Source organism: Globicephala melas, chromosome 13 (genome assembly GCF_963455315.2).
Source record: "Globicephala melas chromosome 13, mGloMel1.2, whole genome shotgun sequence".
NCBI classification, from domain to species: domain Eukaryota; kingdom Metazoa; phylum Chordata; class Mammalia; order Artiodactyla; family Delphinidae; genus Globicephala; species Globicephala melas.
The window spans coordinates 37,670,559-37,697,398 of record NC_083326.1 but is presented as its reverse complement, the minus strand read 5'-3'; the positions used below and the strand labels follow the sequence as shown (position 1 = coordinate 37,697,398).

The 26,840-nt window shown below is 57.1% G+C and overlaps 1 protein-coding gene across 50 annotated transcripts in view; it reads right to left on the bottom strand.

Annotated features, from left to right (window-relative positions):
• Positions 1-26,840, bottom strand: part of CELF4 (CUGBP Elav-like family member 4) — a 299,281-nt gene that overhangs the window by 63,491 nt on the left and 208,950 nt on the right. For 26 of the 50 annotated variants that reach the window (XM_060310636.1, XM_060310638.1, XM_060310639.1 and 23 more), the window contains exon 3: positions 11,175-11,253. In XM_060310636.1, coding sequence (XP_060166619.1) covers positions 11,175-11,253 — 79 coding nt within the window. The remainder of the gene's footprint in view (positions 1-11,174; positions 11,254-26,840) is intronic. The other 24 variants (XM_060310643.1, XM_060310641.1, XM_060310642.1 and 21 more) reach the window with 1 other exon arrangement.

Below are 26,840 nucleotides of genomic sequence, written 5' to 3'. Positions count from 1 at the left end.
CGAGGGCTCTCACCACGTAGAGCTGGGCAGCTGGGAAGGGTCAGAGAGGGCTGTCCGAGGGTGGCCATGTGCCTGAAAGTGGGCATGTACCTGGAGGTCTCAAGGCAGCAGGTAGTGGTCAGGACACAGGTGGCTTTGGGGCTTGTATTTCATGGTGACAAAAGGGCTCTTGAACTTAGGTTTTAATTCCCATGCCCCCTGCCCCTCCCCTCACAGCTGGAGGCTGGAAGAGTCTCTCCCTGGTCTCCCTGACACCCTGTCCAGTCCCCCCCTTCAGGTGGCCAGTCTTCCCATATCCAGCTTCCACCAATCACCACTTCCCCTCATCTTCCAGAAAACCTCCAACTCTTCAGCGGGGCCTTCCTTGGAACCCTCCCCTTGGGCCAGCTGGTTTCCTCATCTTACCCTGCATCCTTGTCTCACTGTCTTCTCAGCCTGAATCCCCTCCAGTAGGGAGCCTCCTCCAGAAAGCCTTCCCTGACTGCTTCCGCCTGCACAGCTCTCTCCTCTGCCGGCCGTGGCTCCTGCTGACTCCACTGCTCATCTGGAGCTCTTGAGGCCATAAACTGATCTCCTCACCAGACTGTGAGCTTCCCTAGGGCCCAAAGCTCGGCAAAGACTTGAAGACACCTTCCTGACCATGCATCTGACTTTCGTGGTCAGCTCTCCAGGGGCAGGGATCATCTCTCTGCACTTTGGAGTCACTTGCCTTTGGCCGTTCACATCCAAGCCTTAAACCTCCTAAGTCACCAGGGCCTGTTACTCTGTTGGGATATGGCATCCGTGATGTCAGGATCATGGGTTTGTCTCTGATATGATCAAAAAGAAAATCTGTGCTGGCTGGTCCCTGCTGACCTCCAGCCTCTGCAAAGCCTTCCTCCTCATCAGGCCCGGACAGACAACGCCCTGAGTGCCCAGGCTGGCTCTCCTCTGCTGGGCAGACGTGGAGTTTCTCCACCTGCTCCTCCCTGAGAAGGGCCTCCACACTGAGAAGGGCCACAGACAGGCTCATCCTCCTGCTGACTGGGTTTGCACCTTGGGTAGTTCAGCTTCAGACCCTCCCCAATTCCTCCTACACCCACCCCCATTCCCAAAGGACATGGGGGAGGGGAGTGAGGAGCTGGAGAGCTCCTCCTTAAGGCTGTGGTCCAGCCTCATCCTTTGTGCCTCTGATGGGTGGCATTGACGCTGGGAGAACTTCCTCTGGGTCTCAGCACCCCAGCCAGACCTGAGAGAAGGCAGCAAGGCATGGGTCCTACCCAGAAGGGTTGAGGCGTGAAGGCTGATTACTGGCTGTGTGATCTTGGGCAAGTCACCTTTCCCCTCTGAGGAGAATGGGGGTGCAGCTCGATCCACCTTGCGGGGCTGGTGCAGGGCTTGAGGTGCTCTTCCTGGAGGCTCTGGAGGACCTAATGGGAGAACCGAGGCCCTGCTGGCTCTATCCGTCTTCCTTCCAGAGCCCTGGCTTGGCTTTAGCAGCAGCAGCTGCTGCAGGCATTGCCTGCCTGGTTCCCCTGTGCATCGTCCTGGGCTGGGTGGGGAAGGAGAGCAGACAGGCACATCTGATCAGGAAGACTGGGCCTGGTGAACTTGGACTGAAGGGTGAGAAGATACAGGCCCCCCCCAGATTCAGACACTGTCCGTGCACGGGTATAGGTATCCACACCCTGGAATGCAAGCGGCCGTGAGACCCACAATGCATCACATCTGGTCTTCTGACTACAGGGAGTGGACTCTCTCTTCTTTAGCCAAAGCAACTCTTCTACATTATTTTTAAAAAAGTCTAAGATGCCACATACTTGCCTTGCTTGTCCCTGTTTTCATGTCTTTGCCTGTGACACAGCCCAGATCCTACCTCTTGGTAAACCTGTCATTCCAATAATTACCTCCTCCAGGAAGCCTTCCTTGTCCCACCCCATTCTGGTAAATTCATACGCACAGTAGAGCTCTGGCCCTGGGCAGTATGATTTCCCTTTGCACTTTGTTGATCACACCTTGTCAGAGGTCCTCACCCCCGTCACCTCTCATTTCCCATGGACTGGACACCAAGAATAAAATAACTGCAGCAGCTGTCATCAGGGGAGATTCCACAGCTCACCAACTGTATTCCACCTATGGCAGCTCCAAGGGGCTGTCACCATCCCCTTTGTGACATGAGGTGGTGAGACATCACTGTGGGAAGGGCAGGACATGTGGGTGTGATGCCAGCATTGGCCCTTCTCTCTCCCCTGCTCCGGCTCCCTTCCCCCATCTGGCTGAGTCTCCCTAAGCTACGGTTTCCAAAGCACGACTTATATCTGCCCCAAAGCCTTAGATGGCTTCCCTTTGCCTAAAGGCATCAATTTACAGCACCTTCTGGAAATCACTGTTCCCATATCTTGCCCTCCCCCGACAGTAGACGCCTGATTCTGGCCTCTTGGGATCCTCCAAGCTTTCCTTGACCGGGTTATTTTCCCACCTGGAAAACTCTGCCTTTCCTCCCTCAAATCATCTCCCCTCTGAAGGTCAATCAGGTGTTACCCTTTTTTTTTTTTAATAAATTTATTTATTTATTTTTGGCTGCGGTGGGTTTTCATTGCTGGGTGAGGGCTTCCTCTAGTTGCGGCTAGCGGGAGCTACTCTTCGTTGAAGTGCACGGACTTCTTACTGTGGTGGTTTGGCTTGTTGCGGAGCACGGGCTCTAAGCGCGTGGGCTTCGGTAGTTGGGGCACGCGGGCTCAGTAGTTGTGGCACACGGGCTTAGTTGCTCCGCGGCATGTGGGATCTTCCCGGACCAGGGCTCGAACCCGTGTCCCCTGCATTGGCAGGCGGATTCTTAACCCCTGCGCCACCAGGGGAGTCCCAGGTGTTTCCCTTTCTGATCTCTCTGGTCCGTGCTGTCTCTCTCTGCCTCCCATCCCATCCTCCCACTGCACAGCCTCACTGCTCCCATATTGCTCTCAGGCTGTTCCAAGGGGTGTGTGTTGGGGGCCAGGAGGGCACTGGATACATCTTGCCCACGTCAGGGCTGCCTCTCTGAGGAACGCCTGGTCCAGGAAGGACTGCCTGTGACATCCTCTTGCTGGTCCTGCCTGTCTCCTGAGGAAGCGGGCATCTTCCCCTGCATTGCCCACACAATGCCCGCAACAGGACTCCGTGGGAGCGGCACGGAGTGGGAGACAGGGCCCCGTGGGTCCCTCTCTCTGTCATTCCTATTCCTGTCATCAGCCCCTTCACCCTGGGCACACATGAGGCAGCTTCTGTATATCATCCAGGAGCCCATTTGCAATAATTAATATCCCATTTCCCCTGAAACAGTCCTTTGCTAAATTAGCCGGGGCCAGAGGGATTTTGGTGAGGAGCCGTGAGTCTCAACTTAACTTGCCGAATGGATTAAAAGAACCTTAAAAACAAAATGCAGATCAATCAACACCCTTTCCCCCAGCTGAAAACCTAAAGTCCCTTTAAGCCTGGCAGGTTTGCAGTTAATTATAATTTCACACTTATGGCAGGAGTTACCGAGGTATCTATAATGTGTGCCTGCCCCACGGGGCCCTCTCTAGGGACCGTTCCCACCAGCCACCTCCTTCCCCAACCACAGAGACCTGTCTTCATGCAGCTGCTATTTGGGTTCAGTTGTGTCAACCAGAGGACCTTTCTGGAGTTTTAAAATTTCTTTTTAAAAGGAGCTTGGGAAAGAAAGGAGACAAAGATCCTTTTAAGACAGAAGGAACAGGGGTTATGGAGAATAAAACCCCAGGGCAGGGGAACCTTGCACCATGATCTAGGGAGCCTAACTTGGAAGTGCTTAAACAGTAGGAGAGATTATGGTCAGATATGTGGTAGACCTTCCTGCCCATCAAAGAAGCCAAGCCCTGGGTGGGCCACTTGGCCTGGTGATGAAATGTCCAATCCTCAGTCCGTCCAGAAAGCAGAGGGCCCCGCGCGAGGCTGAGCGCCACCACTGTCTGGGAAGTGGGGAAGCGCTGTCTTAGGTCTGACATGAATTTCCCAAGCTGAACACTGTACTGCTTTTTCTTAAACATCAGCCCAAAATACATCAGGGATGCAAGTACAGGGAAGATCTGCCGGGACACTGGCTTTGGGGCTGGTGTTCAAGGGAAAACATTACAGTCTAAAGCTTGAGAAATTCCAGTGGGAATAGGGCAGGGCAGGCTGACAGAACAGGGTTTCTGAGCTCTGATGGGCTGAGAGAGGCCCTGGGGTTGCTCTTCTTCTTGATGGTTTTTGAAGCGGGGGGAGCTGGGTGAGAGGCCGACTCACGGGGGAAAGTGGACACAGTGGCTCCTTGGGCCCCTCCAGGCCACGGGGTGCTGTGTCCTGGCCAACAGGGCACTTAGCTCTCCCCCAGCCAAAGGTTCACCTTGACGTCTCGCTCCAGGCCCCTGGGCGCAGACACAGCTGCAGGAAGGGAGCACGATGTGGAACCGGAGGACAGAGGATCTAAGGATACGGGGGTCTGCAGGGTCTGGGAGGGATGTGTGTAGAAAGGAAACACATCCCTATCACACACACTTCCGGGGGTCCACACACTGCCTGCTTCCAGGAGCTTCTGTGGGGACACAGACAGATCGGGGGGTGGGGAGTGTGGGGCATTTTCTGCTCTGAGCTGCAGACCCCTCTCCTTTAGGTGGCTGCTTGGGGCCTCAGTCACTGGACCCCTTCTCAGCCCAAGGTCGCACCCTCTAGTTGGGGTGGGGTTGGCTTCACTCATTCTGAGGTCTCTCCAGCAGAGTACAAACCAGGAGCCCCAAAGTAGAGGTCAGGATGTGCTGGACCCAGGGGGGACGCTCCTGAGGTCCCAAAGGGGAGAGGCTGGGGCAGAGGTGGGGGGCGCTCTTGCTGTGGGACTTGACTTCCAGACGGTGGCTTGGCTGTGGCAGAAATGGGGCTGTTCTTGGGGCCAGAGCCTCTGCCCACGCCCCCCAGGACCTTCTGCAGGGGTTCACACCTGTCCTCCAAGCCTTTCCTTACACCTTCCCCCTCCCCTCCCCCTGAACTGCACCTCGGGTCAGGGGTCATCTAGAGTAACACCGTTTTTTAAAACCTTGTTTCTTACTGTCATGGTATCATTTCAGATGAATCTTCAGTGTGCTGTGCCCCCCCACCTTTAGCCTCATGTTTCTTGTACCCCCTCCTGCCTGGGACAGGGGCTTCCTAGCAGAACCTTGAGGGGTTTCTGTTCACCCAGAAGCTTTTGTCAAGTGAGTCATTTATTGCCTCTCAAGATTGGAAAATGGAAACTTCTGTATATTGAATTTTCCTAAAGCAGGGCCATTTCATCTGCTGCTCACGAAATTGCCTACCTAGAGCATGGGACTAAATAGCTAGAAAAGTCTGGACGTGAGAAGCCCGGCATCGGCGGGTCACCAGTGTGGCCATGGGTCTCGTGGGCCCCAGGACTGCAAGGTGAGGCCCACACCCCTCAGCCAGTCCCCAACAGACCCTTGAAGGCCTCCCGACAGCACATGGTCTGGGTCTGTTTAGAAATAAAATAATGCTTAGAGGAGAAATGAGGAACTTAATAGGATTTTAAAAGCCACAGGAGCTGATGGGGCTACAGATGGTGGAGGGGCTGGGAAGACGGAGTCAGCCCCGGTTTTATAGTGGGGAATGTGGCCTCGGGGAGGGCCTCAGAGCCACGTCCACATGCATCGTGTCCAACCTCATTTGCTGGCCCAGCGGGACTCCGCTGCCACGAGAGCGCCGGCTGTGATGAGGGGGACGGACGCCCTGAAGATGCTGTTAAACGGACAGGGAGCCGCGAGAGGCTGCAGGAGCCACTTGGCTAAGTGACCGGCCCTCACCTGCCTCGGTGGAAACGAATGACTCACGGACTGTCGCACCTGCGCCCAGCCCTCCATGCCTTCCCTGCCCTGCCCTTCCGGCCAGAGAGAGACCGAGACAGGAGGGCGAGACTGAACTGGTGGAGAGACGCAGACATGGGCTCCCAGGTCTGCGAAGGGAGGAGGGGGAGGCAGTGGAAGCTCGGGGGTGGGGGACTTCAGCCCCAGGTGGTTCTGCAGGACTTGGAGGGGTGCATAAGAGAGGTTCCGTCACCCTCTAGAAGCTTCCGTGTGTGTGTGTGCGCGTGTGTCGGGGCGGGCAGGGGCAGGCGGGGGGACAGTCCATGGCTGCAGCTCAGGGCCACTCCCCTTGACATCTCCGGAGCCTCCTCCAGGCCCTGCCGCCCAGGGCGGGGCGGGGTGGAGGAACCACAGGACTTTATAACGCGGAGCTCAGCCCTCCTGCTGTGTCCAGCCTACACCCTTCCTTCCACGATCATCGGGCCTCCGTCCAGGCTCCCATATCGGGTTCAGTCTCAGCTGCCCCTTTGCCTCCCTAACCTGGGCCTGACCAAGGCCCCCTCAGGAAAACACGCCTGATGGGCCAGAGAGGGACCGTGGGAGCCCCTCATCGGTCCTCACGGTGGGCATGACCGCTTCCCGAGCTCGGGCTCACACGTCTCACACGTTGCTGGAGGCTGGAGTGTGTCTGTGCTCATGTGGTTTCCAGTCTGGGTCCCTGGAGGGGTGAGAGCGTGGCGGCCACCCGGGAGGGCTGCTTTCACCCTTGCTCCTGTTCCCTCGGAAGGGCTCCCCGGTGCCTCCCTGCTCCCTCTGAGGGGGCGGCCCCTTGAACCCTGAGTCCCCTCTTTCCCAGGACTCCCTCCCAAGCCGTCTTGGTTTCTAACTTCTCCACCGCCTCAGCCTGACATCTTGCTGCTTTGTTCTGTCATTTCATGTAGATGAGATACAAACGGGTGGCCCCAGTCTGTGCCCCGCCCCCAGTCACTGGATCCCTGGTGGGGACGTTCGGTTTCACTTCACCAGGCACGAGTGTGGAATTGGGTGCGTGTCTGTGGGTGCCTTTGTCAGCGCTGAGCGGACAGCGTGTTGGTGGGAAAGGTGTGTGAGTGCCTCCCTCATCTGGGCCCTGGATGAGGCTGCATTAGCTGAAACTTCTGACCTGCAGCTGGCTGCTGGGAAGAGGTGGGGGTGGTTTCTGGTGATGGGGTCAGAGGGGTGTGGCTTCCTGTGGCACAGCTCACATCTGCTGCTATGTGGCTGGGACTGGCGGACGTGGGGTGGGACCAGGCCTACACCTGCTGTACTGGCCCAGGTCTCAGCCACTCCTTCCTTCCTCAAGGGCTCCTACCTGTTTGCTGACCCCCTTGAGCCCCTTGAGGGGGGGGTGGTGGACCCCAGCCCCGGCCTCCTCCGGTTCAGCCCAGGGAGCCCCCAAGCAGGTTTGCTGCCTGAGGCCAGGCTGCTCAGAGCCTGACTTCCTGAAAGGACCTCCCTCATTCTGGCTGCGGGAGCCTTGCCTGGGGCCGGGGGGTGGGGTGGGGCGGGGGGGGGGGAGCTTATCCTGTCTTCAGCCGTAGCACTCATTTGGACTGAGACCAGGGAGGATGGGGAGGGGGTCAGGGCTACAGGGCAGCACACTGCGGGCACCCACCCAGAGGCTGAGAGTGAAACGGAGAGGCTGAAGGGCCCCTGCAGCTGTGGAGACCCAGTTCAGACGGGGACTGTGAACCAGCTCTTGGGGCGGCTGTGTCTGCCTGCTAGGAGGCAAAGGACACAACAGTTCACGCCCAAGAAAGCGTCCTTGCCTCTGAGATGGCCAGGGCAGGTGGGAGGGTGCCCTCTACCTGGTTCCTCTCTGTCCCCAGCCTGCCTCACTCCCCTGGTGAATGAACTGGCTTGCTTATTTGGGGGTAAATCTGAGTTGATATATGACTTGCTCCAGCAAGTTCTGTGAGGTTAACAGGATTCTCCTTGCAGCGGGATGGGTCCTGGGGAAGCTCTTTCTCCTTTGGTTTTCTTTCCCCACCTAGCTGCAGCCCTAGCTCTTGGTGGTGGTATCAGGGGCTGTCTCCTCTCTTCCTGCCCAGGGATGTTACAGCTGTGATGCCCTCTCTTTGCCTGGTCCTCCATGGGGTCAGTGGCTCCTCCTGATGGAGACAAGTGCAACCTCTTGGCCTTGTGTTCAGGGTCCCATTTTCACTTTGGGCCCTCACTGTCTCCTGCCAAGTCTACACCTCTTGGTTCAGTTTTCACCTCCTCCAGGAAGCCCTCCCTGCTTGCTCCAGGCCACAGTGGGTTCTCTCTTCTCTGACCCCTGCAGTCCTGGTCTCTCATGTCTTATGGGTACGTCTGGGAGCTTCTCGTCCAGACTGGCCCTGCCTCCCTCACCTGGGACCCTGTCCCTCTCCCCTCATTTACCTTGAGAATAGCCCTAGAGTTATGACAAACGCCTGCAGCATCTTCCCACTGTCCCCTGAGTCCGAAAGACTATCCTAGGAGTCAGAGGAATGCAGAGCACCTGGGTGCTGGTTACTGACAGGCAGGGCTTTGAATTCTGGCTCTGCCACCACCTAGCTGTGTGACCTGAAACAAGTTACTTAGCCTCTCTGTGCCTTGGTTTGTACCTTTGAGTGGGGCCAATAACTTCCACCTCCCAACGTTTTTGTGTGGATTAAACGTATTTGTTTAAAGTCCTGGCCCATGGCGGTCTGGTGGTTAAGACTCTGCGCTCTCGCTGCTGAGGGCCTGGGTTCAATCCCTGGTTGGGGAACTAAGGTCCCACAGGCTGCGTGCTGTGGCCAAATCCAATCAAATCCCAGCCCTCAGTGGGTGCTCTGTAAACAGCAGCTTTCCTGGAGAGTGAGATCTCCCATCCCTGGGTGAGGGGGTGGAGGCCCAGAGAAGCAGTGTCCGGGCCAGAGCTCATTCTGGACAAAGATGGGACTAGAACCCAGGACCAGAACAAGAGCTGCCGTCCTGTACTCTTCCTGGGGAGCTCCAGCCAAGCACCTAGCTAATCCGGGATGAGGAGAGCCCGGGTGGTGCAGACCCACCTCTCCCTCTGGGGCCACTTCCTCTTCCTGCCCCTCCTTTCTCCTGCCAGCTGTGCCCCCAAGTCTTCCCAGCTCCCTGCCACCTTCCCCTCTACCCACTTCCTCCCAGGCCTCCCTCCTCCTTCTGCCCCTTTCCCTTCACCTTTCTGGGCTCTTCCTTTCCCATCGTGTTCCTCCCCCGCCCCTTCCACTCCCACCCCTGCCTTCCATACCTTTCTCCTGTTCCCATTTCTTTCATCTTTTTTAATGTTCACCTCTCCCCCATCCCCTCCCCCCACTGAAGAAGTATTTAATGGATATTAAATTATTTTAAACTTTCTTTTTCTTTTCAAATAGCTTGGTGATGATGCTTACTCAGGATCATCTCCTTGTTTACTACTGAATATGCAACTAATAGATAGATGTTTAGGTTTGGCTCTCTTTTCCCCCCTTTCTACTGCAGGAAGAATAAAAGAGCTGATTAATCTGGTTTGGGGCAAGTGTCAGCGCAGGAGATATATGGGAGAAAGGAGATGAGGTTAGCAACTTGAAGTTGGAGAGTTACTGCCTCCAAGGCCAGTGAGGGGAGAAACGGTTTGCATTACAGCGCCGCGCGGCCTCGCTGGCAGCAGGCTTCCCGACACCCTGCTCCCGTCCTGGATTAAACTAGGCCTTCTTCATGCCACCCCGACTTCTCCAGGTGTGGAATATCCCCTCCTTCAAGGCAGCTCAAGTGCCACGTCCTCGTCCTCCGAGGTCTCTGGCTGCCCCCATCTCGGGGACCCCTCCTCTGGGACCACAGGTGCCACTTACCGTCCGAGCTCCCTCCCTACCAAAGCCAGGGGTCTCTGCTGCCTCCTGGCCCTGCCACACGGACAGGGCGTTGCAGGTGAGTCACTGCCTGACAGGTGACCTGGGGGCCAGGTCCTGCTGGTCCTTTCTCCTGGAGACAGTCTCTGGGAGAGGCCCTGCCTCTGCCCGTGTCACCGAGGGCACCTGCGAGAGGCCAGACTGCACGCCTCTCTCCGCCAGGGCAGGGGGCCTGGCCCTGGGTGTTTGAGGAGCCTCTGTGTGCAGAGAAAACCAAGTAACTGGACTGCCAGGAGAGGGGCAGGAGCAACCAGCGTGACCCAGGTGTGGTCTGCAGCATGAGCCCTTCACACCTGAACCATTTTTACTCTTCAACCAACCCGCTCCCATGATCGGGGTCCTCGGGATGGGGAGCTCTCAGAGGGCCACAGGGAGGTGCACCTGTGCCCTGGGGCACGGGGCCCCTTCGGGCAGCTGGGTTTGTTGGGTGGGATTTGAGGTCTGGGTCAGGAGGGCCCCAGAGCCATAGAGGCCTTGTGCCAGGGTGGAGGCCCTGTTGGGGCCCAGAGGGCAGAGGCCTGTGCTGGAGGGACCACAGGTCCCAGGGGTGGGCAGGCCACCTGTGGCCACACTACAGTTTCCTCAGGACAAGAACCTTGACTCTGAATTTGCAAATGGCTTTTGCCTATTTTTTGCTCTCAATTTCCTGAAAAATTGGGAGGGGGGGAGAGGGGGAGGGAGAGAGAAGTTCCTCAGCGCCCGGTTGAGCTGAGATGAGAGCGAGTGTCCAGGCCTAGCCAGGGAGAGCCCAGGGGCGTGGTGTGGGCACGGACACCCGGGCCAGAAGCCTGGAGGGTGGCCGCTCGGCAGAGGAGCCAGAGCCTGGCCTGGTCGAGCCTCTGTGTGCAGTGGGGGAGCGGCGGGGAGGCCCCCGCTGGTGGACGGAACAGAGCCTCCCCTTGGGGCAAGAGGCCTGAGTCTGGGGGTGAGGCTCTGTCCTCCTGCTCTGTCCCCTTCCAGACATCTGCCTGTCCACCTGTATGTAGGTCCAGGGTCTTGACTTCAGCAGCCCCACCCCGCGGTGGGCAGCCCCCCTCAGATTCACCCACTCTGGCCTGCGCCTTCCCAGGGCAGGACTGAAACACATGTCCTCCCTCCCAGCCTGGCACCCTTTCAACTAGTCCAGTCCCATCCCCGTGGGGATTGCCTTGGTGACACAGAGGTGGGCCTACCCTTTTGGGTGTCTTAAAGGGGGCAGTGGAGCGCCCAGGACATCCTACTTGTTTACTCATGGGAAGGAAGGAACCCCAGCATACGGCAGACCCCAGTTCTCCCCCATCCTCTTTACTCTGTCCCCACATCCGTCACCCAGGGCTCCAAAGCCCTGTTCCAACCCTGGGCCATGAGGTCCCAGGGGGCAGGGGGAGGCGGCAGGGAGTTGCTGCAACGCTGCATCGGGGGAGGGGAGGGGGGAGGGGAGGAAAGGAGGGAGGGGGAGGGGCAGAGACAAGTGGGCCCTCACGTGAAGGGGGCTGGCGCAGGCAGCTACTACCTCCTCGGCTCTCGCTGTCCGCTGGCTTCACCTGGATTGGCCGGTTCATCTGCAACAGAGCACAGGGGGGCAGTGTTAGAGCAGACACATCTGCACCCGAAGATACGCAGCTGTTCACGGGGACATAGCGCACGGACCACACCACCGACACATACACCCGCGTACCCGCGCAGCTGCAAACGAGCGGGTCTTCACTAAAGCCCCACCCATCTCCCCTCCCCAGCGTGGTCCCCAGGGTCCCCTGATTTCAGGAGGGTTTCTCAGGATTGGAGGTCTCCGATCCGGAGAGGGACCTCCAGTGATCCCTCTCCCAGCTTTGAGTACCTCTTGCTGTGATACTAGAATCTGAGGTGTCCCCTCTCTGGCCCACCCTGGAGACAGATCGCTTTGCTGAAACTAGCTGGTCTCTGGCCGAAGACTAACTCCTGCCCAGGTTGGGGCATGGCAGTGAGTTGCACCCCATCCCCGCAGTATCCTGCAGACGCTGGCTGGGGGTCCCAGGGGTGCCTGAGGCTCTGGACCACTCAGCTCCTTGTTGGAGCAGAGCTCAGGGCTGGGGCTCCTGACTGCGGCCAGGCTGTCCCCTCGGGGTGTATGTGGAGTGGGCACAGCTACTTGTCTCACGTGGTGTCTGGGTGCCAGGACGACACCAGGCACGGCCTGACGCCCCCAGCCTTTTAGCCGCCGGCCTCTCTGGAGGATCCGTTTCAATGCCTCATTCAGGCCACTAGGGGGCTCTGAACTCCAGGATCTGGGGCTCCGCAGCCTGTTTTCCATCCTCCGGATGCCGGAGGAGGCATAAGGTGGGCTCTCAGGCCCTGAGGATATTTCACACAATAAAAATGGTAGGAATCACGCAAATGGAATTGTATTTTATGTCTTTGCCAGTGCTTTTGCTTGTCCTGTACCTCTCTTATCCCTTACTCTATTTGCATTTCTCTCACAAACAAACCTTGAGAGGCAGGCAGCGCACGTACTAAATGCCCCCATTTTGTAGATGGAGAAGCTGAGGCGGGGCCCCCTTGTGGCAAGATGTGCCTGGGAACCTGGGTCCGCCAGGGCTCTTTTTGGGCTTTTGTCCTGCACCAGGTGACTTTCCGTTGCCAATTCCCCTTGTGTATGGAGGCTGGACTAGCCAGTCACAAGCTTCCTTCTGGTCTAGGATTCGAAGTGAGCTTTGGTTGCGTCAAGACGATGGGTGGGGGAGCGTGGGTGCCCGTGACTCAGCAAGGTGAAGATGAGGCCAGGGGAAGGGCAGAGCCACGGAAGGAAGGACAGAGGCGGGAGGCAGGGCACAGAACAGAGGAAAAGGAAGCACAGGTGGCCCGGAGGGTAAGATAGGATTCTGCGGGGGGCCGGTCCCCTAAGAGGGGGTCCGGGTGCCATTGTTTGCCAGGAGGTCCCCACTCGGCACCCCTTATGGAGTTGAGGGAAATGAAGGTACTTGGTATGTACGCTCTGCCCGCGGAGGAAGGTGTGGGTTTACGGGAACCTCCAATTAACAGGGAGAAGGAAGAGGGACATAGGAAATTCCTAGCTTCATTTCGGGGGTCCTGGCTCCCCCATAGACCACCTCCTTTCCAGTCCTTGAGCGAAGGGTCCAGGAGTCTGAGCTTGCCTCTGGCCGTGGGAGAAGGGCTGTACTCTCGGGTTCCCGTTCTGTGTCTTTGGAGACTCCACATCCAGCGCTTCCCTAGGCTGTCCCTCCTTTCTGGAACACCCCTTCCTCCTAGTCTCCCCCAAAGCTGCAGAAAGGCCCCACGGCTGACCTGGACCCAGTTCTGGCCATTGTATTCTCCTGGGTATATTTCTATGGCTTTCTTGCTTATGTAATTATTATAATGCTCCACGGACGGGTTATTATCTCTCTCTTGCCAATGAAAAGCCAAGCTCGGAGGAGTTGCAGATCCAGACTGCGGCCAGGGTGGGCAGGCACGGTGCTACCGTGATAAGTTATGATGACGGGGTGGGTTGGACTTCCTATGTTTCACCTCATTTGACCCCAAAGCTGCTCTGAAAGGAGGGGGTCAAGGGAAGATGTCCATCTGGCAAGGGGCAATTGGGCCACCAAATCAAATACAACCTCCTCCGCCTGGTCCCCCAAATCTGGCCCCCACCGCCTCTTGCGTCAGTCCATTCCTCACGACCGGACACTTTCCTCCCCCATGTGTTCCTTCGGCCTGTGAGCTCTGTTCCCATACCCCCACCAGCCTCTGGCCTGAAGCCTTCCTGGTACTCCAGGGGGAAGAGTCCTGCAGGAATTCTCCCTTTTCCGTATGGAATGTGCAGTCAAGTTGGGAAGTGAGTTGCAAAGGGGGCACCGCACTGCTACACCTGCAGGAACATGAACAGCTGCTACAAAATTATATTGTTGGATGATCATCACTTCCCCTAGGATGCGTGCAAATAGATCATCTTTAACCAAGGAAATGGAGTTTCAGAGAGGTTAAGAAACTAGCTTGAGGTCACACAGGTGGTAAACGGTGATCAAGATGAACCCAGGACTCTTAACACCAGACTACATGTTTGGGAGATTCTGGGAACCAGACGTGACAGGCTTAGGAAAGGTCCAGGAAAGCTCAAAACAGAGTGTGGGGAAGGGGGTGAGTGGTGAGCTGATTCAGGCTTCCCCAGTAAGGAGTGGGGCGTGAGGAGGGGCAGGCAGAGGAGTGTGAACCAGGCTCAGCTGGGCTCTGCTGCTGTGGAGACAAGGGAAGGAGGAGGCCGCAGAGGAGGCTCCATCCCTGGGGCCAGAGCAGGCCCAGGCCGAGCCCGAATGCTCAGAGGCAATGCTGGGAGGAAGGGCAGGGACCCTGGGAGGACGCCTCCCCTGGCACCTCGTTTCTGAGTCCCACAGCAACTCTCTATGGAGAGCAGAGGGGGTGAGTCCTACGGACGGACGAGGGCTGGGGTAGAACTGTTTCTGTGATAATGGGACCCATTTTCCGTGGTAAATTAAACAAGGCAAACGGAATCTGCCTGTGCGTGGAGCCTTCCACCCTGGGGCATGTCACCCTCAGGCAGTCAGCCACTGTCCCGCTGTCCTTGACACCCGGGCACTCGTGAATGCTGTGCCCCAGGCTCACGGACTTAGGCCTGATTCCCCTCAGTTCCACCCCCCAGCCCCCAGCAAGCCCTCCCTGACCAGGCCAGCCCTGGACGGTGCTCCCAGACCTCCTCCATCACTGGGCTCCTGGCAGTGGGGACCCAGGGGCTCATCTAGCCTCCCACCTGCCCTCAGCCATGGCCTGGGCACCCACAATGGAGCAGCATTGCCCTGGTTCCCATGGACCTGTGGCTCCTGGGGTCATATTTCATGTCCTATTATTATCTAGGGATGGTCAGAGTCCGTACAGCCTTTGCCGGGCTGTCAGGGTGGAGCCAGGATAGATGGGGAGAGAAAGAAATCCCGTGCTTTCTTAATTCTCAGCAGAAATAAAGTGTCAGGCTCAGCTGGGAAGATTTCTTAGGTAGAGCAGGCTCTGTACAGATGCCTCGGGCCTGAAGGGAGATCGCCCTCCTTCGGCCCGTGTTTCTCTTCCCTGTTCCAGACTCCAGCCCCATCTAGCCTCGCCCGGACATGCTTACATCCTGGGGAGTAGAGGGCAGACCATGCCGCAGAGATGGGCAGTGAGGCAGGAACTGTGAAGCAGGGGAGAGACGATACTGGTAGGAAGGCGGGAGGGGCAGTTGCCATCTCCTTGCCCGTCTTCTAACTTTGACTGTGGCCTCAGGACCTCTTGGCCACATGAGCCCCAGGGCATCCCCTGCAGGTGAATGTCGAGGATGCGCTGGGGCCCATTTCTTGGTGCCTTTCCTCTAACCCGTCCCAGCTCCTCTGTCCAGCCATCCCGTCCCTCTCAGCCACTGTACTATCCTTCTGGGAGGGCCTGGGCCTGGGCCGCGGGGCTGGGTCATCAGCATCCCCATGTTCCCCTGTGGCCTTCAGCCCCGGTTGTGCCTCCAGGTGCCTGAGCTGGGCCGCCTTCCCTGGGTCAGGAACAGCTCCCTGAAGCCACCCTCAGGCTTCTGGGGTCAGCCCTCTGGGGACATCACTAACTTCCTTTGTCATCGACCGTGTTCAGGCTTCCAGCCCCGGGGGCCCCTCGGGGGAGCGAGTGGTCCTGGCCTAGGTCTGGGGTCCTCTCTGCTCCCTGCTGCAGCCAGTGGTGGGTGGCAGGGCCTCCTTCCCTCCCAGGCCCCTCTGCCCTGGCCCCACCTCCCCTTCTTCTCCCCGTCTCTGCCACTTTTTGCATCAACACATACCCATGCATTAAACAAGACATTCCATTAATTTCTTCATCATCATAACTTAAGCTGGGACATACCCTTTAAATATTCATTCAGCTATGAAAACTGGGCATTAAAATTTTAATAATGTCAAGCTCATTTGAACTGGGTTCCTTGGGGACGATTACGATACAATTAGAATAAATACAATGATTGATCTGGTCCAAAGGCTTCACCTGTCCGTCCAGCGTGGCTTCCCGCGTAAGGAGAGGCCTGTGGCCAGTGGGCAGACAGAAAGATTGATGGACAGGCCAGCTGGCTCTTTCTTGACTCCCTCTCCCCCTCCCAACACCCCCTCCCATCTCTGCTCCGGGGGCCACGTCTCCCTCCCACAGGGGTCTGCGGGTCTCTGCTGCCCACTGTGGGCCCGGGTGCAGGGCCGTCCCTCGGCATCTGGGAAGCTGGCTCTGATTAACCCTCGTGGTTCCAGTTACTGCTTTCCTTGTCCTCCTGGTACAAACTGGGCCGTGCCCCTGGGCTTGTTCCTGTGTGAGAGCCATTCTCTTGTCTGTGTCTCTTCACACCGGCCCTGCGAGGGGCTCCCTGAGGCTGGAATGAAACCCCACCAGAGCAGGCCCAGCCTGCGGAGGGGGCCCCTGGTCCCTGAGTGCCCACATGTGTTCTGCCACCAGACCAGAGAGGGACTGTCTTCACTCGGCTTCCCTTCTGCTGCAATCACCTTCCTAAGGGCTGGCACGAAGGTTTTGGGGGGTGGCTGAGCCCCCTCTGTCCCTCACTGCCTGGCACCTGCCTAAGCCAGTGCCAGGGTGAGCCCTGGGGACGTCCGGAACTCGCCCCTGCTTCACTGGGGACAGCCCTTGCTGCCCGCAGGATCACTTGGGGCCCTTCCTCCTGGAGCTGGGTCCCCCTCCACCTGTCTTCTCAGGACCCTAAGCCCCCTGCTTCACACCGGGCCCCAGTGAGCTGACCCAGATCTGTCTCAGAAAGAGCCTGGGAAGTTCCCTGTCACTCGTCAAAGGCCATCCAAACCCTCCTCTTCATCAAAAGACTTCCTGCCCTTCCAATAAGACTTCCTTGGTTATCTCTCAGCCCCCCAGCCACACATGGCCCTATACCACTCTCTCTCTCTCTCTCAGTGTGTGTGTGTGTGTGTGTGTGTGTGTGTGTGTATGCACACGTGCACCCATGCTCACGCTTGAGTAGTACTTGTGTGACATCACAGACATCATGAGACAATTCATTCAGGTTGGGTGTTGGGATTAACCGAGATGAGGGAGGAAACTAGTGCGGTGCTCCCAGCAAATGTCAGCTTCCGTGTTGTTTGCCAGTCTGTGACCCAGAAATGCCTCAGGAAGGTCTGGACCAATGCCCTGCACGGGGCTGGGGAGGGGGAGGGGGAGGACAGGGTGGGTGGCAGGGTTACTGGCGTGGCCTATGGAGATGGCTAGCGTGTGCTCTCCAGCCGGCAGCTGAGCCCCCAGACGCACTTCCAGGGTGGATGTCCAAACCTCAAAGCCGAGGTCCTTTCTGGCTGCCTTTGGGATGTGTGGGTGTCTGGTGATACCCCGTTTTCTGCTCACCAGGAGGGCTCGCATCTCCCAAAACCATGCAGTAATCTGGTAATGCTGATCCTTCTTCTGTTCAAACCTGCAGCCTGCGCTGGAAGCAGCTCTTAGCTCTGTGCGCCCACACATTCCTCAGAGCCTGGCCCCTACTCTTCATCTGTCCTGCTGTTTGTTCTCATCCCCCCCAGTGAACTCAGCTTTTATGCTGTCTGCCCCCCACCCCAGCACACATGACGGTCATGGAAATGGTGAAGCAGCAGACCCTGTGTTCTGGACCTGTTGGGACATCTGTGCCCCATCTTCAGTGGCACTGCTGCTCTGGGAAGAGAGACCTAATTTGCAGGGCCCCCTGTTCAAAAAGCAAGGAAAAAAGCATCATTAAAGCACTGAAATATAAAGCTTTCCCTTTCTTTCATGGTCTCTCTCTTGCTTGACTTGTCATGGTATTTTTTTACCTGCTATTTGATGTCGTTTTAAGTAAAGAAAAATATAAATTTTAAATTATTAGCATGGATTCTACCATTCATCTTTATTTTGTGTGATGCCAGTTTTAAGTGCAAACATCAGAACATTTAACGCCTATGCAGAATCACCAAAATTATACAATTCGTTTTTGTGACTCATGCCTGGAGGGTGCCTTGAGCTGGCCAGAGGAGAGAAAGGCGAGCCAGACTCAGGAAGGTTAAGAAGAAAGAGAGGGTCTCCTCAGGCATGGAGACCCTCGCAGGTACCCAGAGCCCCGCCCTGCACCATGGGGGGCAGGCTGGGCCTGAGGACTGCTGGGTTCTCTCTTCCACTGACTACAGACTGACCTGGTACAATCCAGCCAAGGGTGGGTCATGGGAAGTACAGCCAGACTTCACTTGTGCCCATGGTACCCCCTGACCTAACCCACAGTGGGCGGGTGATCCTCAAGGGTATTGTAAGTGCTGTGCCAGGGATGCATTAGTCAGCTGAAAGATGCTCACCCCTGCTAAGACAATGCCTCTGTTGACCAGACAGACATGCCACAGCGCTGCCAGCCTGGGGTACCACGGGGAAAGTGGGCCCCACCCGGTCTTCCCTAAACCCCACCCAGGCCGTTGCTGGCTGGCCTAGAAGGCAGAGTGATTTCACGTGGGGACCAGGATGTATATAGATCAGGCAGGCGGTGGGAGGCAAAACCGATCATAAGCAGAGGCCCCAGGCCCCCTACATGGGCTCCTTCATGCCACAGACTTCACTTATGAAACACAAGTTCGAAGATACAATTTTAAGAATTTCAAGGTGGCAACTGCAGAGCACTAAACACTAAGCATGGGACCCTTCTGAGCGTGGGGCCTTGTGTGACAGCACAGGGAGCCTGCCCATGAACTTGCCCTGACCACGATGCCCTTCTGGGTCCCCATCATCCTGCAAGCTTATCTCTATCCACCAGCTCCAGGCATCAGACATATCCTCGACCATCAGGTGTTTTCAGGTGGAACTGTGCACAAGCTTCTGAAACAGAGAACGGTACTCAAAGATTTCTCTTTAAAAAAATTCTTTTTTAAAAATAAATTTATTTATTTATTTTTGGCCACGTTGGGTCTTCGTTGCTGCACGCGGGCTTTCTCTAGTTGTGGAGAGCAGGGGCTACTCTTCGTTGCGGTGCGCGGACTTCTCGTTGCGGTGGCTTGTCTTGTTGCAGAGCACGGGCTCTAGGCGCTCGGGCTTCAGTAGTTGCAGCACGGGGGCTCAGTAGTTGTGGCGCACAGGCTTAGTTGCTCCGCGGCATGTGGGATCTTCCCATACCAGGGATGGAACCCGTGTCCCCTGCATTGGCAGGAGGATCGTTAACCATTGCGCCACCAGGGAAGTCCCAAGATTTATCTTTTAAAGGTGAACTTCGGGCAAGTTGGGGAGGATAGACTGAGAATTTCCAGACTTTGGTGTAAAAGGCTGGTGGTGAGGATGCAACCATCTGATACAGATAGAGAAGAGAACTCACTAATGAGAACATGGGGACCACAGGTAGGCGGCTCTACAGCGACCCTGTCCTCCACCAGGATTTTGTCTTCATGGCACTTAGAAATTCATAATGAACAAATTAATTAATGGAGAAATTGTTTGTTTAAAGCCCCAGGAGGACAGATTCTGAATCCTGGGCCCCGCTGGATTCCCCTGGCTGTGCACAGTGGGCCCTCAGTAACCTTGGAAGGAAAGGATGAACCCTTGCTGCAGGGGCCCCCCAGTCCCCCAGAGAGAAGGGATCGAAGGGGATTGGCAGAAACAGCGCACATCATTTGTAGCTTGTTGTAAATATATCGTTTCAATTACCTCTTTAATAAATTGTGTAAGGTTCACTCCGCAGTGTGGGGTTAGAGATTCAAGGAATCCCGTTTGCTGTCGTCATAAAGTGTTGACTTAAGGACACCCCAGCAGTGACTGCAGAGTGACATGTGCCTCTGCTAGAGGCACTCCCCCACCACGGGCCAGACTCCGAGGTGACCCTGGCCGGCCAGTTGGTGGTGCGGCTCCCAGGGCCCGAGGGCAGGTCCCGAGCCGGCTGTGGGTGCAGCGCGCTTGCTCCCTTCTCGGCCCAGCCACCACCCACGCCTCCCTCAGGTCTCAGCAGCCCCCTGGCCTTGCAATAAATTAGGGGTCTCTTCAAGCTCCCCGTCCTTTCCTTCATTGCCTTGCCACAATTTGGGACAGTGATAAGCCATTATGGTTCTCAAGTTGTGGATTTATTTGTTTAATATTTGTCTCCTCTGTACGAGGGAAGGTCCACACCTGTTCTGTTCCCACTGCACACCCAGAGTCGGGCGTGGCACCCGGCACACCATAGGTGTTCAATAAATGCTCACTGACCAAGTGGACGACTGAATCCTCTATTGTGCCTGTCACTGGCATCGTTCCCTCCTGCCTCAGCCACGGTCTGGCGGCAGGAGTGTCCAGAGGCCAGAAGTGGTGACCCGCTGAACAGCCCTATTTCTGGTCCAGAGAGAAAGGCCCTTTAACCCTCCCTCCTCCAGCAAAGTGGTGATGTTGTACCTCCGGATTAGGAAGGGTTTACTGAACCAGTGATCATGGTTTAGAGAGACAGCCAGTGAGCGCAGACCAGACAGAAGAACCTGGAGGTTATTGTTAAAATATGCAAATCCACAGCCCATTGAAATGCAAACCCTCCAGATAAGATTTTTAATAAATCTGGTTCTGCTCCCATTCCCCGCATCCAGGAGGCCATCTGATGCTTGTTGGGTCAGGCATGTAGGCCCTGTCAGCTCTTCACCCCTCTCCTCATTTAGATGGTCCAGCTCGGAGCTGCCCCTGAAGCGGTGGAAGGGGGGTGCCTGCCAGCCGAGGCCCTCTGTTGGTCCCTTGGTAAAACACTTGAGGTCACCTCTGGGTCACCCGCAGAGGCATCTCACCCTCATCCTTCCCCTTCTTCACCTTCATCCTCACCTCCTCTCATTGGTCTGAAGGGCAGAGTCCCAAGCCCTTGCGCCCCCCTCCAGCGAGGCCCAGCCACACCTGTCACTCTGCCAGCCACACCTGTCACTCTGCCAGTCACGGCCTCTAGATTCCTTCAGTCAGCTGCTGTCAAAAGTGGCCCTCAAGGGGATGAAGGAAGGCAGCTGAGAAGCAGCACAGAGGCCTGACTGTCTTAATGACCATCAAGACAGGACAGTGGGTGGACCTGCATGGCCTCTGCCGTGTGCCTGGATGGAGGACAGGGAGGCGTGAGTGACCGTGACAGGTGACAGTTATCGAGTCCTTCGCAACTCCAGACCTTGCACTGACCACACGACTTGGCTATGTCCCTCCATCCTCTCTGACACCAGATGAGCCCGGTGAGCAGACTCACGGGGTGGGGAGGATGTAGAGGGGGTTGGCTGGCAGGCAGAACCGCGGACGACGTAGGTGAGTTGAGGGAAGAGCCAGCAGGGTGTCACAGAGTGTGAGGAAAGTCTCAGAGTGTGATGTGCAGGCAGGTCGGGTGGAAGCAGGGGGCCTGATGTGGCTCCTGGAGGGTCTGAGCCTGTGCAGTGGGCAGTGGTGTCCCCTAGCATTCCACTAGGCCACATTCAGAAAGAGCAAGAGGGCTTGGGGCAGTGGAGCCTGGTCGGGGGTGAACATTTAGATCAGGAATGGCCAGTACTATCTTGGCATCTGGTCCCCTCCCAGCCTGTAGGCAGGTGGGGTGGGGAGCTAGACGCCCGCGGTGCGGGGAGGGGAGCAGGGCACGGGGGCCTCTGCAGCCCGTACATCGTCCGTGGTCCAGCCCCACAAACAAGGCCCCAGGCAGTTGCTATGCAACAGGATGCTCTGCTCTGCAGTGTCCAGCCAACGGGCGGCGGCGCTGACGGAGCCTATTGGTGGGACTGCCTGGGGTGGCGCCCTCCCCTTCTCTCTGTCTCCTCTCTCACTCCCATCCCTCTCCCAACCTCCACCCTCTCTGCTCTCTGGCATCTAAGTTTACAGAATGCTCTCCCCTCACCCACTGGGTACAAACAAAGGAGGTGCCCCTTCCCTGGGCCAGTCAAAAGTCTCTTCTGCTTGTTTCCAGAAGGGAGGGGATCCCCAGTCAGCCTTTTAGTTTTCCTCGTCCCCCCATTGCCATGGGGCTGGGATTGGGCCCCATCTGCGTGGGTGGAAGCTTCTCTGGGCTGTGGCAGGTAAGGAGATGGAATCCTGGAGATGGAATAGTGCCGCTGGGCTCAGCCCCTACCTGGCAGTCAGGGCTTCCCAGATCCACGTGGCCAAGGGCAGCCTGTCTCTTTGTCTCCAAGCCCCATGTCCTTCTCATCCGCTCCCACCAACGTGCCAGAGCTGCCCTGGCAAGGGTGGGCGGACCCTTGTGGTCCTAATTAAGATCTGCTGCCGTGGAAACGAAGCTCATTAGCCTGCACGGCCAGGCTGGGTCGCTAACCCTCTTCAGAGTGGGGGTGTGTGATTTTTTTAAAAACAGCAGTGGATAGATAATTCTGGATGAAACGAGTCCCAATTTAGTTGGGAGGCCTGGATTTCAGTCCTAGCTCTGCCACCTCCTTGTGCATGTGAGGTGGGGCAGTTACTTGACCTCTTAGGATCACACCCCAGAGGGTGTGTGGAGAGCCCCGCGGGAGTGATAGCTCGGGTCATGCTCTTAGCACAGTGCCTGGCGCCTAGTAAGTGCTCAAGAAACAAACAGCAGCTATGCTCTCCGGCCTTTCCCCTCCCTTCCTCTCCCTGCTCCTCGTTCCCCCAAAGCCTCTCCTCCACCTGCCCCGGCTCTGCCCTCGCTGTGCCCTGTTCCCTGGCACGAGGATGGCACAGCAAACCTTCCCTGGGGGGAGCGCACCATCCAGTCTGCAGAAGGGCCTGGTCGAAAGGCGTTCAAGCCCACCCTTCCTGGACCCCAGCCACGCTGGGTGCCTTCTGCTCTCAGCACAGCAGCAGAACCGATCCCCCAAACGCCCAGCCCCACAGCCCTGCACCTGGCAGGGCCTAGCCACCCACCACCTTCCTCGTCTCGGGCGCTGGCTCTTCCGTACCTGCTCCCACACCACAGGGGGAGCTCCTCCTGCACGGGTGTCCCAGTTCCACTCTGGCCAGCTCTAGTGACAAGAGAGGATGTGTTTCCAGCCCGAAAACCCCTCCCCTTTCCTCTCACCAGCTCCAGTACCAGAGCTCCACAGGGCAAGGCGAGCCCACCTTCCAAGGCTGCCCTCAGCTACGTGGACCTGAGAACCTGTTTCTTCCATCCCACCATGAGAGCTCACGCCTCCCTAGGGCCCGTGGCTGTGGGGCTCTGCGCCTGGGGGTGGCCGCGGTGCTCTCCAGCTGGGTGTGACCTTCCCCAGGCCACAGTGGAACCACTGCCTTCTTCATTTAGACTCTGACCCTCCTAACAAGCCGAGAAGGGGAGTGGGCACCCTGGCCCCGGGGGGCTGGATGGAGACCCTCGTCTATGTGTCCCACAGCCCACCTTCCCTTCTGCTTCTCCCCATCTCCCTTCAGCCTGCCCCTGAGTCAGATGCGCTGAGCCCTCCTCCACCACCTGCCCCACCAGGCTGCCCTGGACCCTGGACCCTGTTGCCAGGCTCAGCGCCCTCCATGAGCAGAAGGGGGCCTTTCCCACTGCCCTCCCCCAACCCGGGGCCCCTCCTCCCTGTCTCTTAGGGCTCAGTCTCAGGCCTGGAGGGACAGTCCCCACACAAGAGAAAGGAAAAAACAAAGCCCACACCACATAAATGACAAATCTAGAGGAAATTGCTCTCAATCCCACACCATAGCCTGACGATGCCAGCCAAGCGCAAGTCTGAGTCATCCTAGAAACAGCACCGACATTGGCTTTTTGGAATTTGTCTCTGGGCTTTAGATTTAATCATTCCTTCTCTCTCCCCCTCCCCCCACCGCCTCCCTCTGCCCCTTGCTCTCGGTTTTCTAATATGAGGCTGCACCGCCAGCTCATCCAAGTCTGTTTTCCTGGCATTAATTAACACAGCTCTCCAGCCTCCAACAGGCTAAATGATGAATCAGGTTAAATTCCAGACAACAGCCGCGCACCGCCATCAATTAGCCATCTCCGGGGCAGCTTCATTAATAAGCATCGATCATGGCCCTCCTCCTGGAACACGCCAGGGTCTCTGGGTCACGGGCACTGCCCACGAGTGTGTCAGGCTTAGGCGTGAGTGTGATCGTGTGTGCGTGGGGGCTGAAGGGCTTGGCGGGGGCGGACACGTGAGTGCGTGTGTGAGGCAGGGGTGCGGAGGGAGCGGGTGACTGGGAGGGTGTGGTGCCTGTGCTGTGTGTGTGTGGTTGTCAGTGTGTGTGTGTGTGTGTGTGTGTGTGTGTGTGTGTGTGTGCCGTGTGGGCGGTGAGGTGTGTGTGTGTGGGGTGCTGGAGTGCACGGGTTCGCTCTCCACGCTGCTGTCCCCTCCTTGCCTGCACTGTGCCCTCCTCTGCTTGCTGGGGGGCGGGGCGGGGTTCTCCCAGGTGCCGCTGGGCCCTTACCTCTCCCCTGCTCTCCCCTCGGAGACTTTGCTCATCCCCTTCTCTTCAACTTGCGCCCCGTGGAGGCGATCCCCATATCCCCCTCACCATCCCCACCCTCTTTCGCTTTGCATTCTGGATTCTCTCGGTCTTTGGCCCTTGGCTGTCCCACAGGTACGCGTGACCTCCAGCCCAAAGCCTGACTCCCTCCCTGGGCTGTCTGGCTTTAGGAACATCACTGCCGCCGCCCAGGGGCCAGGCTCACACCCTCCAATACCTTCTGCACCCGCAGGTTGGAATCCAGCCCTATTCCAGGCACCGCCTCTAACTGGATTGTCCTCTAACTGGATTGTCCCCTCCTTTTGCCTCGTCCCACATTCCTTGCAGGAAGCAGGATGATTCTGAACCATGAGCCGCTGGGGACACCTCAGGGACTCTCCCTGCCCAGAGGCTAAAGCCCACCTCCTCACAAGGGGACAGGTCCCTGTTAGTCTGACGGCCCCCCACCCCTCGGGCTGCCTCGACGTCACATGCCTCACTGGGGTGGGGGTAGGGGGGAGGTTCCCTGCCAGGTTGCGCGCCCCCTATCGGCCGCGGCAGATATCTGCGGCTCTTCTTTCCTTTACCCTAAGTGTGCACAGCGCTACCTCCCCTAGACTTGCGGTGGTTCTGAGTTGGTAGCCTCTGTGGGATGAGTGCTCCAGAGCAGTTTCGAAAACCTGATTCAAATCGGGGGGCTGGAGTCACCCTCAGACTCGCGCGTGGGGCACTTCGCTCTGCCCAGAGAGCCGTGGGCCCTGGCGCGCGCGAACGGGGATGGACGTGGTCTCTCGAGGTGTCCACAGTGGATCATCTCCTTAAAGGTTAATTAAGAATCTGAAGCCGGACGGCGTGGTGTGGATGGTGACGGCGGATGCGGCGTCTCTCCAGACCATTAAACACTAATTAGGTTTGGAAAGTCTATCGAGCTCCCGAGGACTCATCAAGGCAGGCGCTGGCCCCCGGGTGCCCTTCGAAATGCCAGAGCTGTCACCCTTTGACCCCCACGACTGACCCTCTGGACCGGCCCCGCAACCCCAGGCTTCGGGCGGAGTCCCGCTTCATTTCTCTCCATCTTATTGTGTCTCCCTGGCCCTGGCTGCATCACTGCTCCCCCTGGCTCTCTGGCCTGGCGATGTCTGTCTGCCCGTCGGATATCTTCCTTCTCCCTGCATCCCTTTGCACTCACCCGGCAGCATCGCCTCGGTCTCAGGGGCTCAGAGTGCTGATTAGGAAGGGGAATGCAGTGGCCCCTGGTCTGGTAGACGGGGAGCTGACGGTGCATGCAGAGCTGGCCTGGGCCCCAGTGTCCAGAGAGGAGGACGTGGTAGAGAGATGGGGACACCCACCATCCCGCATCTTGAATCCCACGCCCCCTCTTCGGGATTCACCCTACCATTAGAGCCTGATTTAAGAAAGGCTCCTTCCTAAGATGTCCTGGCCTCAGAGCTTCCCTGGGGCTGGACTCTCTGTGTCCTGCAAAGCCCCTCTCCGGCAGCCTGTTCCCCCAGAGACACGGCTCCCCTGAGGCTGCTCTTCATCAGGGTCCAGCTTCATTCCCTGCCTCTGAATTCAACAAGTGCAGCCAGAAAGAAGCTGCTCCCGACAGCGTTCCTTCATTCCTTCACTCATTCCTTCATCCCTCCATGTGATTTAAAGCCTGCCTTGTTCTCCGAGGACCTAGGGACAAAGTGCCCCTTTTAGGACAATACCTCAGTTACTGCTCCTCCCCAGGCCAACTCCTCAAGACGGCTGGAACTGACGTGTGGGATCCTTGGATGTCGTTTTTCCATCACCGCCCCCCCCCCAGCCCCTCGCCGCCACATCTTTAGCACAAATGGCTTGTCACAAAGTGAAGGGGTTTTTCACTCAGTGACAGAAGAATGCTCGTGTCCAGATCTGCCAGGAAGAAAGATTGCTCCACACATTTCTGGGTCTCCCAGGCCACAGTGCAGAATTCTTGGTTCGGTTCTTCTAGAAAAGTTGTGAAGTAGAAATGTTTATCCCCTGCAATGCCTGACTGTATTTTACCCTGACCCCCTGCCCTTGTTAGTGACAAACATGTCTGAAAACCATCACTGTCACCATCACCGCTGTCACAACTGTCACCATCACCAGTGTCACCACCTCTATTATTGTCACCGTCACCACCACCACCACCACTGCATTTTATAAATATGAATAGGATATGGCTTAATTCAAAGGGATATTGCTAATGGTGGAATTCTGAATGCTGGGACAGGCAGGGGACGTTCTGGGTGAGGTGGAGCCTTCTTGGGGCCCCTCACACCACATGGCATGGGTAGCCCCCTACAGCCTTTCTGTTTGTGTGATGATATGGGAACAGCACAACTGGCTCTGCCATGACTAGCTGTGTGACCTTAACTTAGACACTTCACCTCTCTGTGCTCCAGTTTCGTGGACTTGAAAATGCGGGATAGAATCCTCTACCTTCACAGGATATGTTGTGAGCAGAACAAGTCCTATGGGCAAAAGTGTGTGCCCCAAACCTGTCTTTGATATAGGTTAATTTGCTTCCTTCCATCTTCTTCTTTAGACAATGACCTGCACCCCTACTCCCCCCACGGAAGGCAGGGGAAGGAGCTGGACAGCGTCCCAATCATTTGGTCCCCTCCACCCGCCTTGGTCCAGTCCCCAGGGTCCCCATCACCTTCTGAGAGGCAGGACTGAAGTGGGCCTCTGGGCATGGAAGGCACAGCCCAATTTCACAAGCACAGAGTACTATGATTGCATTGATTTCCATCATAAATCATATTTTCTATCTTCTGCCTCGCTGTCCCGTGTGCCCCCAGTTAAGCCTTGGTATTTTCTTTAGCTGCTG